Below are 14986 nucleotides of genomic sequence, written 5' to 3' on the forward strand. Positions count from 1 at the left end.
TCTTCCCGGCGCTTCCGGAGGAGCCGCGTGCGCAGCCGGCGTGTGTGGCTTCTCTCGTGGCGGCGGCGGCGGCGGCGTCATGGGGCGACACGGGAAGGTGCGGTCCCGGGCGCGGGGTTGGGCTCGGGCGGGGACCCCCGCGGGCTCCCCTTTTTCACTCCCCTTCTTGCTCCCTTGCAGAGCCAGCACCAGAAGCGCGCCCGCGCCGCGGCCCAGCTCCGCGCGCAGGAGGCCTACGCCAGCGCCCCGCATTCCTTCGTGTTCGCGCGCGGCCCCGCCGGCCCCGGGGTCCGCCAGCTCAGCCTGGACGTGCGGCGGGTCATGGAGCCCTACACGGCCACCTCGCTGCAGGTCCGCCCCCGCCGGCACCCCCTCCCTCCGGGACCGGGCAGGACCCCTTACCCCCGCCCCGCTGCCCCCCGAGACCAATTCAGAGCATCGTGACCGAGAGGAAGCTCCACTAATCTGCCTTGCTTTCCTCCCTTCTCTGCCAGTCAAAGGGCCCAAACTAGGTGCCTCCGAGACCCCCTCCTGCTGTGTGATTGGATAGGGCTGGGGGGGATGGTTCGGAGCAGGCAGCTTCTGAAGCCCATTTCAACTCAGATTCTTAATTCCAGGGTAAATTTAATGTAATTCTTGCATTCTTCCCCCCCCCCTTTTTTTTGGTCCTGACCTGTAATTTTCTTGCTTTGGAATCAGAGATTTAGAGGAAGATCCTAGAAACGTCCTATAAACAAATCTGCAATTTTTCTCTGACTTCTAGTCTTAAGGATTATCTGGGACCCTCTAGAAGTTGTGATTTGCCCAAGATCAAACAGTTAAGATTTTTTATTAAAGGGAGGACTTTATAGTTCAGGCACTCCTGATTCTCATTCTAACTTTCTGTCTGCCACTATATATTACAAAATGTGGTGGAATAATCACCTCTCAGGGTTTTATTATCCTGTATTTGCCAGCTGGTTCCTGCTTCTGGATCAGAATTAGGTCAAGAAGAGCAGTTCCCCCCCTTGAATTTCCTGAATTTGATTTCATTCAATAATAAAATTATCAGTGAGGGGAATCAGGAATTTATAATTAGTTTCATTTTTGTTTCCTATTGAGCCTCATCCACATGGTTTTTCACCTTTGCCGCCCCCCCCCATTTGTGCATCTCCTATTTCTGTGTAGCTACTTGGTGGAGAGCTAACTTGGGGGGGGCACAGCAGGGAGTAGAAAGTATGACATCTTGCCAGAGTGGAAGGACTTTGGATAAGAACCTGCTGATAAACTAGTTTGTTGTCCTAGGATCAATCAACCTGAATTTATTATTGATGCTGAGAACACTCCTGGTGTTCATGTGGACTATTTGTGCCCAGCCTGTGATAGAGCATTCCCAGCTCTTACTCTGATCAGCCACAGTCTGACACACTATAATTTATCTCAAACATAGTGATGTCACTTTGGTCTTCAGTAATGAAAGACAGGAGGAGCCACTGGTACTGAGCCTTTCTTTAGGAAACTGCTACGGGTCCAGCCCTCATACTTGTTATTTTTTGGAATAAAGCTTATCCTCCCATGGTCTCATTCTAGTCTTAAGTGGAATTTCCTACCAATTGCCAGAAGGCTTATGAAACCAAATTTAACTCCTTACATTAAGAGGACCAGGTTCAGATACCACCTCTGACATTTATTAGCCGGATGACTGGGCAGATCACTCACTGAGCCTAGATTTCCTTATCTGTAAAAGGAAGGTATTGGACTTGATGACACCCAAGGTCCTGTCTGCCTCTGGATAGATCTGTGAACCGTTTCTTTAGTTACCCTGTTTGCTATACTTTATTTGTATTTGAGGTCTTGACTGTTATTGCAGCCCTTTTAGCATAACTCCTGTTTGGATTAAAGGTTTTGAGTGATTTTCTACTTCTTAGATTTTTAACTACCTCACATACACATACCCTAACCAGATTACTAAGTCTCCAGGCAAACTTATTATGTCATAAGTCATGATATAATTTTTTTTTTGTGCCTGGGTTTCTCAATTTCACTTGCTCAAGAGCTCTGCTCCCAAACATTTTCTTTGTAAGTCTTTCGTGACTTATCTTATAGGAGAACCTCCCCTTCCCCCTTTCAGACCCTGACAGCTTTTACTCTGCACCTTTTGTACCACCATAGGTTCGACGTCGGAACTCACTTAAGGATTGTGTGGCTGTGGCTGGCCCTCTAGGTGTCTCTCACTTCCTCATCTTCAGCAAAACAGAGAAAAATGTGACATTTGTAAGTGATCTCTTCATCTCATGTAGCCAAGATCCCTTCTGTGTAGTTCTCCTCTTCCCAGAAAAGAACCTGAGCTTCCATGTCCCCTCCAAATCCCTTTCTATATTCCCCATAGCTGGGAGTTATATGGTGTTCCCAAACATTTTAATCCCCATTAAATGCCTCAACGCTCCTCTTTTCAGAAGTTGTGTGACTGTTCCGGTTTCTCCTTTAGAGGCTGATCCGACTTCCTGGGGGTCCTACTCTGACTTTCCGAGTCAACAAGGTGAGAGGTCAAGTAGCAAATGGTGCACTGGGGAGGCCGAGGGCTGGCAGCTGAGGTCAGCCCTGCCCCCCTCCACCTTTAGTACTCCTTGGTGCGAGATGTCGTCTCCTCTCTGCGCCGACACCGGATGCACGAGCAGCAGTTCTCACACCCACCACTCTTGGTGCTGAATGGCTTTGGCCCCCATGGACTTCATGTGAAGCTCACCGCCTCTGTGTTCCAGAACATGTTTCCATCCATCAATGTGCACAAGGTAGACCCAGTAGAGTCCCTGAATCAATATACTGCCTTTAGAGGCAATTGGACTTGGTGTCAGACAGACTTAAGTTCAAATCCTGCCTCAGTCACCAGCTGATTAACAAACCTTTCAGCTAATTTACATACATCTAAAATAAAGATAGTAGCAACACCACTGATAAGGCTTGTTATGAAATCAAATATTATATATGTTTATAAATGTATATTTGATGATGTAATAGTATATCCCATCTGTTGGGTGGGTAGGTGGAGTGTGAAGATGTGTTGGGGGGGATAGGGGGAGTGAATGTTACATTAAGGTTCCACTCCATGTGAACTGCTGGAGCCAGGGCCTCTCAAGTGCTGCTTTCTCCTTGCCAGGTGAACCTGAATTGTGTGAAGCGTTGCCTTCTCCTCAGCTACGACCCTGACTCCCAAGAGTTCCAGTTCCGACACTAGTGAGTATGTGAGTGTATGCTTGTGCTCAAGTGTGGGCCTTGTGGCTGGGATGTGCTTGCTTACGGCCTCCAACCCTGGATAGTCATGATGATCAAATCAATGCTGAGACATTGTGATTGTGTCCAAGTAAACGCTCTGAGACCCCAGGGTGAGGAGGAAGGAAGAGGGGTACCCCTGGGGCCTCCATAACCCCTGACCCCAAGTCTCCAACCCCTGCAGCAGCCTGAAAGTCGTTCCTGTGGGGGCCAGTCGGGGGATGAAGAAGCTTCTACAAGAGAAATTCCCAAACATGAGCCGCCTGGAGGATGTCAGTGAGCTGCTTGCCACGTGAGCTGGGATATAACTAATGTGGGGGAGGGTGGAGCCACCTGCCATCCTTAGGCTCTCACTGCCATGACCCCAACCCATTCCCATGTCTCCCCAGGGGTGCAGGGTTGTCAGAGAGTGAGGCAGAGCCGGATGGGGAGCACAATGTGACAGAGCTGCCTCAAGTCCTCGCTGGCCGTGGGAACATGAAAGCAGAGCAGAGTGCGGTTCGGCTTACTGAGGTGAGAGCTAGGGAGGGGACAAGTCCAGCTCAGCAAAGGGCTGTGGTCTGTGATGACAACGCTGCTGTGACATTCTGTGATCACTCAAAGTAAACGTTCTGATGCCTCTGGCCCTGCACGCTATGGAGGGGAAGTGGGAAGTGGGCACAGGGCAGTTAGCATAGTTTCTTTTAACCCTCCAGATTGGCCCCAGGATAACCTTGCAGCTCATCAAGATCCAAGAGGGTGTTGGGGATGGAAATGTCCTCTACCACAGCCTTGGTAAGCCAGGGAGGGCAAGGAAGCATTGGAACTTGGAGGGAGGTTGTTCTTTCCCACAGCCTGGGGGGGTTGGGGAAGGAGAGTTAATGCTCAAGGAGGGTCTCCTTGGCCCCCTTTCTTCCCCCCCAGTGCACAAATCTGAGGAGGAGCTGAGGGCCACACTGGCCACCAGGGAGCAGAAGCTCCTGCTGAAGGCTGAAAGACGAAGCAAGCAGGAGCAGGACATCAAGCGAAAGAAGGAGCTGCGGGAGGCACATCGGTTAGTGTCATGTTAAGAGGGAGAAGTCAGGAGGAGAGGTGACCTGGGGCTGAAGGCCTAAGTCAGTCCCCAAATTTACTCTTCCCTCCTAGGAAACGGAGCCTGGCGGGGATGCAGCATGTAGAGCCCCCAAGTACGGACAAGGGGGATGGGGACAGTGATGCAGAGGACCCTGGGCAGCCTGAGGGAGCAGCCCAGGCATCTGATGAAGAAGATGAGGCTGAATATTTTCGCCAAGCCGTTGGTGAAGAACCAGATGAGGGTGAGTTGGAGATGGGTGATCTTGGACAGTACAATTCTGACTGGAGGCCTCCCATCTCCTCTGCTGATGGCACTTTCTCCCCTACACCCCTTCCCAGACATGTTCCCAAAGGCAAAACGAAGACGACCCAACAAGTCCCCTGGACAGCCCATCTCCGGTGACCAGAGACCGGGAAGGGGCAGAGGACAGCATCCAAAGGGGAGGTTCCAGGCAGCCAAAGGCAAACAGCTCAGAGGAGCCACAGCTCACCACTTCCCTCGTGGTCGAGCCCTGGGAAGAGCTTCGGTCTCTAAGAGGCCCCACCACAAATCTTCAGCAGCAGCCAGAGCCTGAGATTCAGCTGATGGATGAACTGATTGCCATTCTGTCTTCTGGGGAGGGAATAAATACATTGAACTTTGTGCATTCTAAGGACAAAGGAACCGTTTCCTTTCCCACCCCCGTATTATCCTATATATAGTCTGTAAGACCTTTATGGCTGGGAGGAAGAAGGGGGGAGGTTCATCTTGTCTCGAGTGTTGGGGAGGATGGTCATGTTGTCATGAGACATCACTGACAGATTGTGTTGTACCAACTGGAGTATGAGAGCCCAGCAAGCAGTGTGAATCCCCCACCCCCCTCAGCTGGCTCTGGAGTAAGTGCAAGGGAAACAAGGATTTGCCCATCTCACTCCAGTCTCAAAAGAACACTGGGCAGTTAAAGGGAAGTGGGCTCTAACAAAAGTCTTTGCCCCCCTTGCACAGGCAAGTTGGGGGTCAGTTCCCACTCTTGTGTTACTGCTCAAGAAGGTCTTGGCAGCTATGGAGTTTGAATAGATGGATGAAAAAACGTAATGGCTTGTGCTTTTACATCCAATAAAAAAATCAAATTGAGGCCACTTGCTTTACTTAAGAGTTATTTTAGGTAGGCGGGAGGAGCGAGCGAGAAAGTCTGGTTTTGCTGTCTGCCTGAAGAGCCCTGGTCCGGGAGTGGGGTGGGGGCGTGAGAGAATGAGGAAGGAAATATGCTCAGGGAGGGGCTAACTACCGGGGTTGAGGCAGTCTGACTAAGGCCAGAGCAGGGCCTGGTAGTTGAGACAGAAGCAGCAGAGGAGAGCCCGCCGTCACCACCAGGAGCAAGGCCAGGTGAAGGGGAACTGGGCGGTGGATCGGGCGGGACAGTTACCTCACCTGCTCCCACTGGAACCCAAATCACTTCCTTAAGTAAACGGGTTCATGGTTCCATTGCCAACCACAACCAAAGTGGGGGGCAGAAATCCCCAGATATGCCAAAGTAATTGGGTAGAAAGAGCAGGTTCTGGGTTTTTTTGTCCAGTGAGATTGAAGTGAGTAAATTAGATGCTAGTTTACAACTAGAACCAACCTGTCCTGATCACTCATTTTACAAATGAGCAAGTTGAGGGACTTGCCCAAGTTTCTGTTAATGTCTGAGTCAGAATTCAAACTCCGTGATTGCTATTCACTATTTGGCTTTCACTACTTCATGGTAACTTCTAAAGCCCCAACTGGTGGGCATGTGGGAGGGGGTGGGGATCAGAGTTGGCTAATCACCCTCTAGAGCTGGGGGGAGAAGGAAACTGAATAGACCTGAATAGGTCTGCCTCCCCTTCCCCAGGAACCATGACCCAAGCACCCAGCAGCACCTGTTTGCAGGAGATGACAGAAGCAGCTAGCAAAATCTTGAATCCATACCAGGAGACATTCCTGTGGCCTGTGCTAGTGATTGAGTTCCTCGTGGCTGTGGGAGGAAATAGCTTGGTCCTCTACCACTTCAGTTGCCAGGAGCAGCGTCCGTGGCATCCGGCCATCATCTTCTCGGCCCAGCTGGCAATCAGCAACCTGTTCTATGCTTTCACCCTGCCCCCCCTGATCGTCTACTTCTACCCGCCCAAGCACTGGAGCTTCGGGGAGGCTGCCTGTCAGCTAGAGCGCTTCCTGTTCAACTGTAACCTTTATGGCAGCGTTTTCTTCATCACTTGCATCAGCCTCAACCGTTACCTAGGAATTGTGCACCCATTCTTTGCTCACGGTCACGTGCGACCGAAGCACGCCTGGGCCATCAGCCTGGCTGGCTGGGGCCTTGTGGCTGCCCTGGCAGCACCTACCTTCAAGTTCTCCCACCTTAGCTTGCACCAAAATAGCACAGGGGCAGGTTGTCACGAGAATCAGACTGAAGGCTGTATTAAATGCTTGGGAACAGCTCAAGATGACCATCTGCCAGAGTACTGGGTCTACAGCCTGGTGATGGCAGTGCTGGGCTGTGGCCTGCCCTTCCTGCTCACTGTCCTGGCTTACGGGGCCATAGGCTGGGTCATCCTGACCAATCCCAACATAACAAGACCAGAGAAACTCAAGGTAGGAATGCTAGTGGTGAGTGGGGTGGTCCTCTATGCTGTGTCTTACATCCCATACCACATCATGCATGTCCTGAACACCCAGGCCCGCCGGCGCTGGTTGGACCGCTGCAGCACTTTCTCAAGTAAGAGCCAGGCTATAGAGGCTCTGGACCTTGGTCTGTACGTCAGTTACCAGGCAAGCAGAGTGCTTGTCCCACTAGCCATGTGTCTCCACCCACTGCTCTATACAACTGTGGCCTCGAGCCTCGGATGCTCAAAGCTGTGTCAGGGATCCAAAAGTGGTGATACATCTCTGAGGCCAATAAGCCCACCTGAATCTTGACCACTAAAAATGCCGAATGGTGTCTTTGTCAGGATGACCTGTACAAGACCCAGTGTGTGTGTGTGGGGGGGGGGAGTGACAAGGACCCATGTTCCTACCTCCCTGAAACCACTATGCCAGACTAATGGAAGGATTAAGGGACTTTGGACTCTCTTGTGCCCTTGCTCCCTAACTGGTCCCCTAGACTCAGTCCTCCTTTCCAACCCATCTTATATAGAGCTTGCCAACCTGATGTTATCTGCTATCATTCCCCTGCTTCCATGGCTACTGCTCTAGAATGAGACATATTCATTAGGAAGGCTTCTGCCCGTAAATGGCCGACTTGAAGAATTCTACTTCAAACCAAACGATTGTTAAGAATTCCTTACAGCTGACAAACATCTACCTCCTTACATTTGTGTAGGCCATTTGCTGAGCCTAGAACACTTGAAACCAAAGCCTTGCTTTCCCTCATGCTTCTGCCCAAGTGCCAGATCCATACAGCAATTAATCCCCCAACACCCCAACCCCAGCTGAAAACAGTCTGATTTCCTCTAACATTTCTCTTTCCTTTGGCGGATCTAGCAGTTTTTCTGCCCATGGTCTATTCCACTTCCCAATCTATATGCCCCTGAAGGGTGAAGGCCATCACCTGATCTGTTCTCTTTGAATTTTGAACAGCTTAAGTGTTCTAAAAATAATTATTTTCTATAGTCACAAAATTAGAAATATCGATGCCCATTAAGGAACAAGAGAAACAAATTATAGGGAATGGACATAATGGAACCCCTAACAAGTGACAAATATGAAGAATTCAGAGAACTATGAGAAGACTTGTTTCCTAAAACGATAGATGTACGACAGGGACATCACAGAGTTATCATCCTCCATGCCCACCTCCTTTCAGGGGTTATGTGACTTGCCTATGGTCTCAAGACATTAAAAGGCAGAGCCAGCTATGACTGATACAAAAGAAGCAAGATCAGAATTTACAAAATTATTTCAATAATGTTAGGAAAAAACTGCCTGATAAGAGTTGTCCATCCATCTCAGTGGATTTGATGGTGATCCCTCCCTCCCTCTTGGCTGAGGAAAACAACCGGTATGGAACAACACATTTTCAGACATGGACCAAGATGTTTTTGTTATCATTTCTCTATAATGAGGGAGGATTCTGATGTGGAGTGAAGTGAATCGACCACTTCATAAAGGAGTGACAATGATGTAAATAAAATTTTTAAAGAAAAATGGAATAAAATTGGCACTGATTGGAAGTCTTTTGAATAACAGTGAGAAAAGTTCCATGAGCCCTCAAGAAGGAGCCAGATGGGAAGGATGGGAAGGAAATCTGTACTGAGAGCCCCAAGCAGGGAGTGAGGGCACCACCTGGTGACAGCTCAAAGCCCAAGTTGAACCCAAGGAAGAGGCTTGGGTCTGGGGATGGTGGACAGCCATGATTATCAAGTGGCTTCTGGCTGGCTCAAGATCTATTTAGAAAAATAAAGAGACTTGGGGCAGATGTGACTATTTATTGCCCTTGGCTTCCATTCCAGCCCCAACCCTTTGAGTCAGGTTCTTTTCCAATCCAGGTTAAGAGTGGACATAGCAACTTCAGTTGGTTGAAGGTCTGCAGAAAAGGCAAAGAAACAATTAGAATTTTTAAATGTAGGAAACACAACCCAGAAATCATTGATAAGATGATCCAGGATGGAGGGTCTGCTCCTAAGTTAGGTCTGGGCCCAGGGATCTTGGGAAGGGGAGAAACTTACTTGGCCCATTCCACATTGAGAATGAGATGGTCATAGCCAAATCCTGACACACCAGCAATGGCACGAGCAGCATCCTCCCGCCGGTGGAAGCTAATGAAGGCAAAGCCCTGGGAGAAGTGTTAAAGATCTATCAGCCTTCCCTCCATCCAGAAACTACACAGAATACAATCTCCTGTTCCAGGTTAGTCACCCCATCCCTTTAGCATCCCCCTCACCCAGACAAGTCCTCTGCTATATTTAGTCAGCAAGCTTACCTTGGACTGGCCAGTGGTCTTGTCCTTGGCCAGATAGATTCTAGAGATAGAACCAAATGGCCTAAACAGCTCCTGTAAGTCAGTCTCCCGAGTGTCTTCTGACAGGTTAGTGACTCGAATGGTGGCATTGTCATCCGCTGGAAGACACAAACATGGGTGTGGTTTGGAAAGGCCCAGCCAACAGGCAATAATGCTAGATAATTACTAGGTACCTGCCATCCCACAGCATCACAGCCCCCACCCACCCATACCCTCAGCCCTGGGAAGAGCAAGAGTAGAACACCAAGACACAAACTACAACTCTGTCTCGAACTGATTTAACTCACTACACCATAACCCACCATAACCTTGGTTTGGCTGCTGATACAGCCTGACAATCCTGTTACTGTATTTCTTGTCAATTCCCTGAGAGATCCCAGTTTCAAACCATTTCCTTTCTCTTCTATCCTCAAATACCAGTTTTCTTCTCACTGACAGCAGATGGCACAGAGAATACTGGTGGCATTCAATATGACCTAAGGCTATACCTTCCTCCCTTGCCCCAATCCCATTTCTTTCCCACCTGTCTCCTAGAGTTTGCTGTAGCAGGAACCTCCCTTTCTCTTGCATCTCTGATCCCTCCCTTGCCACTTGCTCCTTGTCATCTTCCTACAAATGTGCTCAAGGCTCCCTGCCTCCATTCATATCAACACTGTTCAAAAGTTTTCTTCAATGGCTCAACACTGAGTCGAATTCAAACTTATCCATCACTGCTTCTAGAAGCAGATGCCACCTCACATGGTTGACCTTGTCTCATGTGCCTCCACCCAAGTTGGCCTACACTACCCCTCACTAGACACTGCCACTGCACTCTCCTACTGCCAGGACTTTGTTCTTATGGCTGGTGGCCAATCAGATGGATTTCTGCTCCTCTTAGAGACAATTCAAAAACTAGTTCCTTTAGGGAACTTTCCCAGACAGCCCAATCAGCTGAACTTTCTCAGATCTTGAAGAGCATATTTACTTTGTAACTTCCTAATTCAACGGTAAAACAACAGTGAATTGGCCTCTTATTTTCCTACTAAGATGTAAACTTCACAAGAGCAAAGACCAGGTCCTGTCCTAGGGCACTTTCTCTCTCTTAGGGACAAAGGCCCCTACAAACTATGAAGTTCTTAATAACCATTTGTTACCATTCAGTTCAAACTCAGCCCACCATCAGGATCCCTCCCATACCTCTCCTGTTGGGCTGCATAGACTCCCCTCTTCGACTTGCTCCATCTCGAAGACTTGGGGGTACATACTTCCCAGTCTTATTCTGGGCTGCCTGTACAGGCTCCAGCTCTGTGAAGATAAATATAGATTGGGAATAACCCATGGTCCACCCAAATCCCCCCTTCCCAGTTGCTTCCAGGGCCATGATAGGATACTTATCAAGGAGACTTCCCACTTTGTTGAAGCTCCCCGTTCCCCCAGCCATAGACCCTCCAGGGCCAAACTTCTGTGACATTCATAATGGAAAGACCTACAGACACACCCACATGCCCACCAGCCCAGATACCATCTCCGAACCTCCAGGAAGCTTCTCCTTCTCCCCAGTGGACAACCCCAACTGTTCAGCCAATTCCTTCTGCATAGGTCCCAGGGTGTCTTTGTAGGGACAACGTGTTGTCCAATGGTCACCCTTGCAGATTCGACATGACACAATCTTCTGCCCCTTCAGTTTGTTCATTGGGTCCTCCTCCTCTTGGCAATTCAGGTCCTGGGGAGAAGAGTGGGCTTGAGATGGAAATGTTTTACCCTAAGGGAACTGCTCCTACCCTACCCTGAGGACCTTTTTCCTAGATCCAGTACCCATGAATACCTCTTTGCTGGTAATAAATGTCATGGAAACATCATCGCTGACTGTAGTGGTGGCCACATTTGGGCCAGGGGGATCAAATTGTGAGTTGCCAAATTTCTTCCAGTTCTGTGGATAGAAGATAACTGGGTTAGAAGAGGGCTAGGCAGATTTTGGTCTGAACCACAGACCACAAGGCAGGTTGGCTGGATAATTCTGTTGAGGAATTTTGTGAAGCCATCCTTGGGGAATTTAAAAAAGTAGAGAACTGTTCAGAGAAGTGGACTTCTGAAATGTAACAAAAACCTTCCCTACTCCTCCAAACTGTCACCGAATTCCAATCATGAGAACTTCCTGATCTAATGAGGCAGCCCAAACAGGAGCAGTTCAAATGGAATCATCTTCCCTTCTGCTTCCATACACTCCTCCTGTCTTTCTGTGTAGAAAATCAGATCTGATCCTACCTCAACAAAACAGTTTTTTCAAGTGGAGGGAAGGTAAGGAAAGTATTTAATTAATCTTAAAACATTAGAGGAATAAATAAGGAGGTAGGTCATCAATTAGACTGCTTGTCAAGTGAGAAGTAATTACCAATAATCTATTGAAGTGAATTCAGTACTCACTTCTGGAGTAATGAGTTTTCAAAATTATCCCTACCATGGGTCATTCTTTTCTCTTCTAAGTTTGCCTGTTTTTATGTTCTCACATGCCCAAATATTTTAGCCCCAGATCCAGCCTACTCATAGCTTTTCTTTTCAGACTGGAAATGTTCATATTCTGAATCCATTCTCAAATGCAGACCTCCTATTATTCTCTCATTTATTTAGTTCCTGGTCCCAAAACTTCTTCAAATTCCAAGACCCAGCAACACCAATAAAGTTACAGGATTCCTCACCACTCCTGGCTGAAGAGTACATATAAAATCAAATCTAACAACTCACATTTCTCTAGATTTTTAAGGTTTTCAAAGAACTTTTTTCACAGTTCTGTAATTAGGTGGGTTTTTTTGTTTGTTTTTCTAAATTAAAGGGAATAAGAGGCGTCTAGGTGGCGCAGTAGATAAAGCATGGGCCCTGGAGTGAGGAGTACCTGAGTTTAAATCCGGTCTCAGACACTTAATAATTACCTAGCTGTGTGGCCTTGGACAAGCCACTTAACCCCATTTGCCTTGCAATATATATATATATATATATATATATATATATAAAAGAAAATTAAAGGGAATACTCCTTGAACTTTGTTCAAACTCCACAGCTCTTTATCTGGATACAGATGGTATTCCCCACTGCAGACAGCCCAAAATTGTCCCTGGTTGTTGCACTGATGAAACGAGCAAGTCCATCAGAGTTGAACATCACCCCCATGTTAGGGTGTACAGTGTTTTTCTGGTTCTGCTCATCTCACTCAGCAACAGTTCATGCAAATCCTTCCAGGCTCCCCTGAATTCCCATCCCTCCTGGTTTCTAATAGAACAATAGTGTTCCATGACATACATACACCACAGTTTGCTAAGCCATTCCCCAATTAAAGGACATTTACCTGATTTCCAATTCTTTGCCACCACAAACAGGGCTGCTATGAATATTTTTGTACAAGTGATGTTTTTAACCCTTTTTCATCATCTCTTCAGGGTATAGACCCAGTAGTGGTACTGCTGATCAAAGGGTATGCTCATTTTTGTTGCCCTTTGAGCATAGTTCCAAATTTCTCTCCAGAAAGGTTGGATGAGTTCACAGCTCCACCAACAGTGTAATAGTGTCCCAGATTTCCCACAACCCCTCCAACAATGATCATTATCCTTATTGGCCAGTCTGAGAGGTATGAGGTGGTACCTCAGAGAAGCTTTAATTTGCATTTCTCTAATAATTAATGATTTAGAGCAATTTTCATATGGCCATGGATTGCTTTGATCTCATCTGTAAATTGCCTTTGCATATCCTTTGACCATTTGTCAATTGGGGAATTTTTTTTAAAATATGACTCAGTTCTCTGTATATTTTAGAAATGAGTCCTTTGTCAGAATCATTAGTTGTAAAGATTGTTTCCCAATTTACTACATTTCTTTTGATCTTGGTTACAGTGGTTTTATCTGTGCAAAAACTTTTTAATTCAATATAATCAACAGGTGGGGTTTTTAACATGCCTATTTTAAAAATGAAGACACTCAAGTTCAAAAGAGCTAAATGACTTGCCCAGGAACCCATGGCTCCCCTAAGTGTCAGGGTCAAGATTAGAATCTAGGCCTCTCCTTGACTCAAAGTCCACTCTCTCGTGCTGTGCTGTGCCATGATGAAGCAAGCAAGCAAATGGTATCAAGGAGGACCTTAAAGGATGGCTAGGTGGTGCAGTAAATAAAGCACGGACCTGGAGTCACAAGTACCTTAGTTCAAATCTGACCTCAGACACTTACTAATTACCTAGCTGTGTGTTCTTGAGCAATCCACTTAACCCTTGCAAGAACCAAAAAAAAAAAAGGACCTTAAAGAAAAAAATATTGAAGAGAACTGTTCAATCCCAAAATCATTCTCACCTTTCTTCTTGCAACAGCCTTAGATGCCTTCCGAGTTTCAATCCTGAAGGTACGGACAATCTATACAACAGACAAGAAAAGAGAGGGACTGGGAAAGGATCTATCGAGTGGGCTAGTCAATGAATTCTACATAGGAATTGGGAGGGTCCACCATCATACTAGTTACAGAGCACCCCTACATCCTACCTCTTCCTTTCAGAAGCTTAATCAAATCAGTACTTTCATTGCTACTGTCCATTAACTCCCCAATGACTTCAAACACCAATCCTGTCACTCCTTAGATCAAAATAGTCCTTTATAAAGGCAGCCTTGCTACCCCCGCCCCATAAATGTGGTCTCCCACTTTAGGAACACCTCCAGAACAAGAACTGTATCTTGGTGTACTTGTATCTTCGAGGCTCAGGACATTCAACAAGCATTTTTTCACTTATGGGCCATTTAGGGTCCCTAACCCTATGCGACAGATAAGAAAAAGGTAAAGACAGCGCGGAACCCACCTTGAACTTCTTGCCGTCTTCTTCTACCTTATATTCAGTGATGGTTTTGATATTCCCATTGATGACTTCCTTCGGGGCGGGGAGAGGAGCTGGGGAGGAAACAGGCCAAGAAGAGGCGAGATGGAGACCCAGACGCGACAGATCACAAAGACAGGGACGGACAGACGGACAGACACGGGGGACTCACCACCCGGCAGCAGCTCCGGCTCATTGTTGGGCTCTCCTGTGGTCAGTGGAATCCCCTTGAGGAGCTCACTGGTGACACACTTGTCTGTGGGGAAGGGGCAGGAATCAGGCCGGAGCCGGGGGGGCGGGGGGCGGGGGGAGGGGCGGCTCTGGGCCGGCCGGCCCGCACTCACCATCGTCTCCCTCTTCCTCCACCTGGTCGGCCCAGCTGGGCTTCGAGCTGCGGGAGGAGAACAGGCCTCTCAGGGCTCCCTTCAAGGCCCGCCCGCCCCGCCGGCCTCGGCTCCAGCCCGGGCCGCTGCCGCCGCGGGCCCCGGCCGGAGCGACCCCCCCCCCGCCCCCGGTGCCCCAGCCCCCCAGCCTCGCGGCCCCCCGGCCCCCCAGCCCCGCGGCCGGGGCCCAGGTTTCTCACTCAAAGTCTCCGGTCGGCATCGTCCGGGATCTTCCACGCAGCCTGAGCCCGGGCCAAAGACCGGAAACGGAAATGTTAAGCTCTACTTCCGCCAGCTCGGGTGGGAGGCCGCGAGGCGCGGCTGTCGTCACGGCGCCCCCTAGCGGCGGAGGCTGCCCGGCGCAGGCGGGCGGCGTCCGCCTTCTGTCCCCGCCGCGCTCCGGGCCCACTCCGGCTCCCCCTCTCCCCCAGCCCCAAATCCCGTTTCTTTCCCCTCCAAAAGGAGACAGGATCTTTGGTGGTTGTTTTTGCAGGGCAATGGGGTTAAGCGACTTGCCC

At 48.7% G+C, this 14986-nt stretch overlaps 4 protein-coding genes across 4 annotated transcripts in view; 2 read left to right on the forward strand and 2 right to left on the reverse strand.

Annotated features, from left to right (window-relative positions):
* Positions 1–20: 20 nt before the first annotated feature.
* PPAN (peter pan homolog) lies at positions 21–5416 on the forward strand. The gene is made up of 12 exons (XM_074203336.1): positions 21–97; positions 181–351; positions 2152–2253; positions 2468–2518; positions 2601–2771; positions 3137–3213; positions 3434–3541; positions 3639–3762; positions 3945–4023; positions 4153–4282; positions 4375–4544; positions 4642–5416. The coding sequence occupies exons 1-12, from the start codon at positions 80–82 to the stop codon at positions 4875–4877; spliced, it is 1437 nt and encodes a 478-aa protein (XP_074059437.1). The 5' UTR covers positions 21–79; the 3' UTR covers positions 4878–5416.
* A 173-nt stretch (positions 5417–5589) lies between these two features.
* On the forward strand, positions 5590–8630 carry P2RY11 (purinergic receptor P2Y11). Its single transcript, XM_074203337.1, has 2 exons — positions 5590–5668; positions 6159–8630. Exon 2 carries the CDS (start codon positions 6164–6166, stop codon positions 7220–7222), a length of 1059 nt encoding a protein of 352 aa, XP_074059438.1. The 5' UTR covers positions 5590–5668; positions 6159–6163; the 3' UTR covers positions 7223–8630.
* Positions 8631–8716: 86 nt separating this feature from the next.
* EIF3G (eukaryotic translation initiation factor 3 subunit G) lies at positions 8717–14756 on the reverse strand. Its single transcript, XM_074203338.1, has 11 exons — positions 14669–14756; positions 14430–14476; positions 14258–14341; positions 14071–14159; positions 13574–13633; positions 11068–11172; positions 10776–10965; positions 10440–10547; positions 9225–9361; positions 8971–9077; positions 8717–8828 (listed from the first exon to the last, which is right to left on the reverse strand). The coding sequence occupies exons 1-11, from the start codon at positions 14686–14688 to the stop codon at positions 8813–8815; spliced, it is 963 nt and encodes a 320-aa protein (XP_074059439.1). The 5' UTR covers positions 14689–14756; the 3' UTR covers positions 8717–8812.
* Positions 14744–14986, reverse strand: part of LOC141499458 (DNA (cytosine-5)-methyltransferase 1-like) — a 42696-nt gene continuing 42453 nt past the window's right edge. The window contains exon 30 of the mRNA XM_074202164.1: positions 14744–14940. Within this exon, the coding sequence (XP_074058265.1) occupies positions 14744–14940 (197 nt within the window). The remainder of the gene's footprint in view (positions 14941–14986) is intronic.

This window comes from Macrotis lagotis, chromosome X (assembly GCF_037893015.1).
Source record: "Macrotis lagotis isolate mMagLag1 chromosome X, bilby.v1.9.chrom.fasta, whole genome shotgun sequence".
Taxonomy (NCBI): domain Eukaryota; kingdom Metazoa; phylum Chordata; class Mammalia; order Peramelemorphia; family Peramelidae; genus Macrotis; species Macrotis lagotis.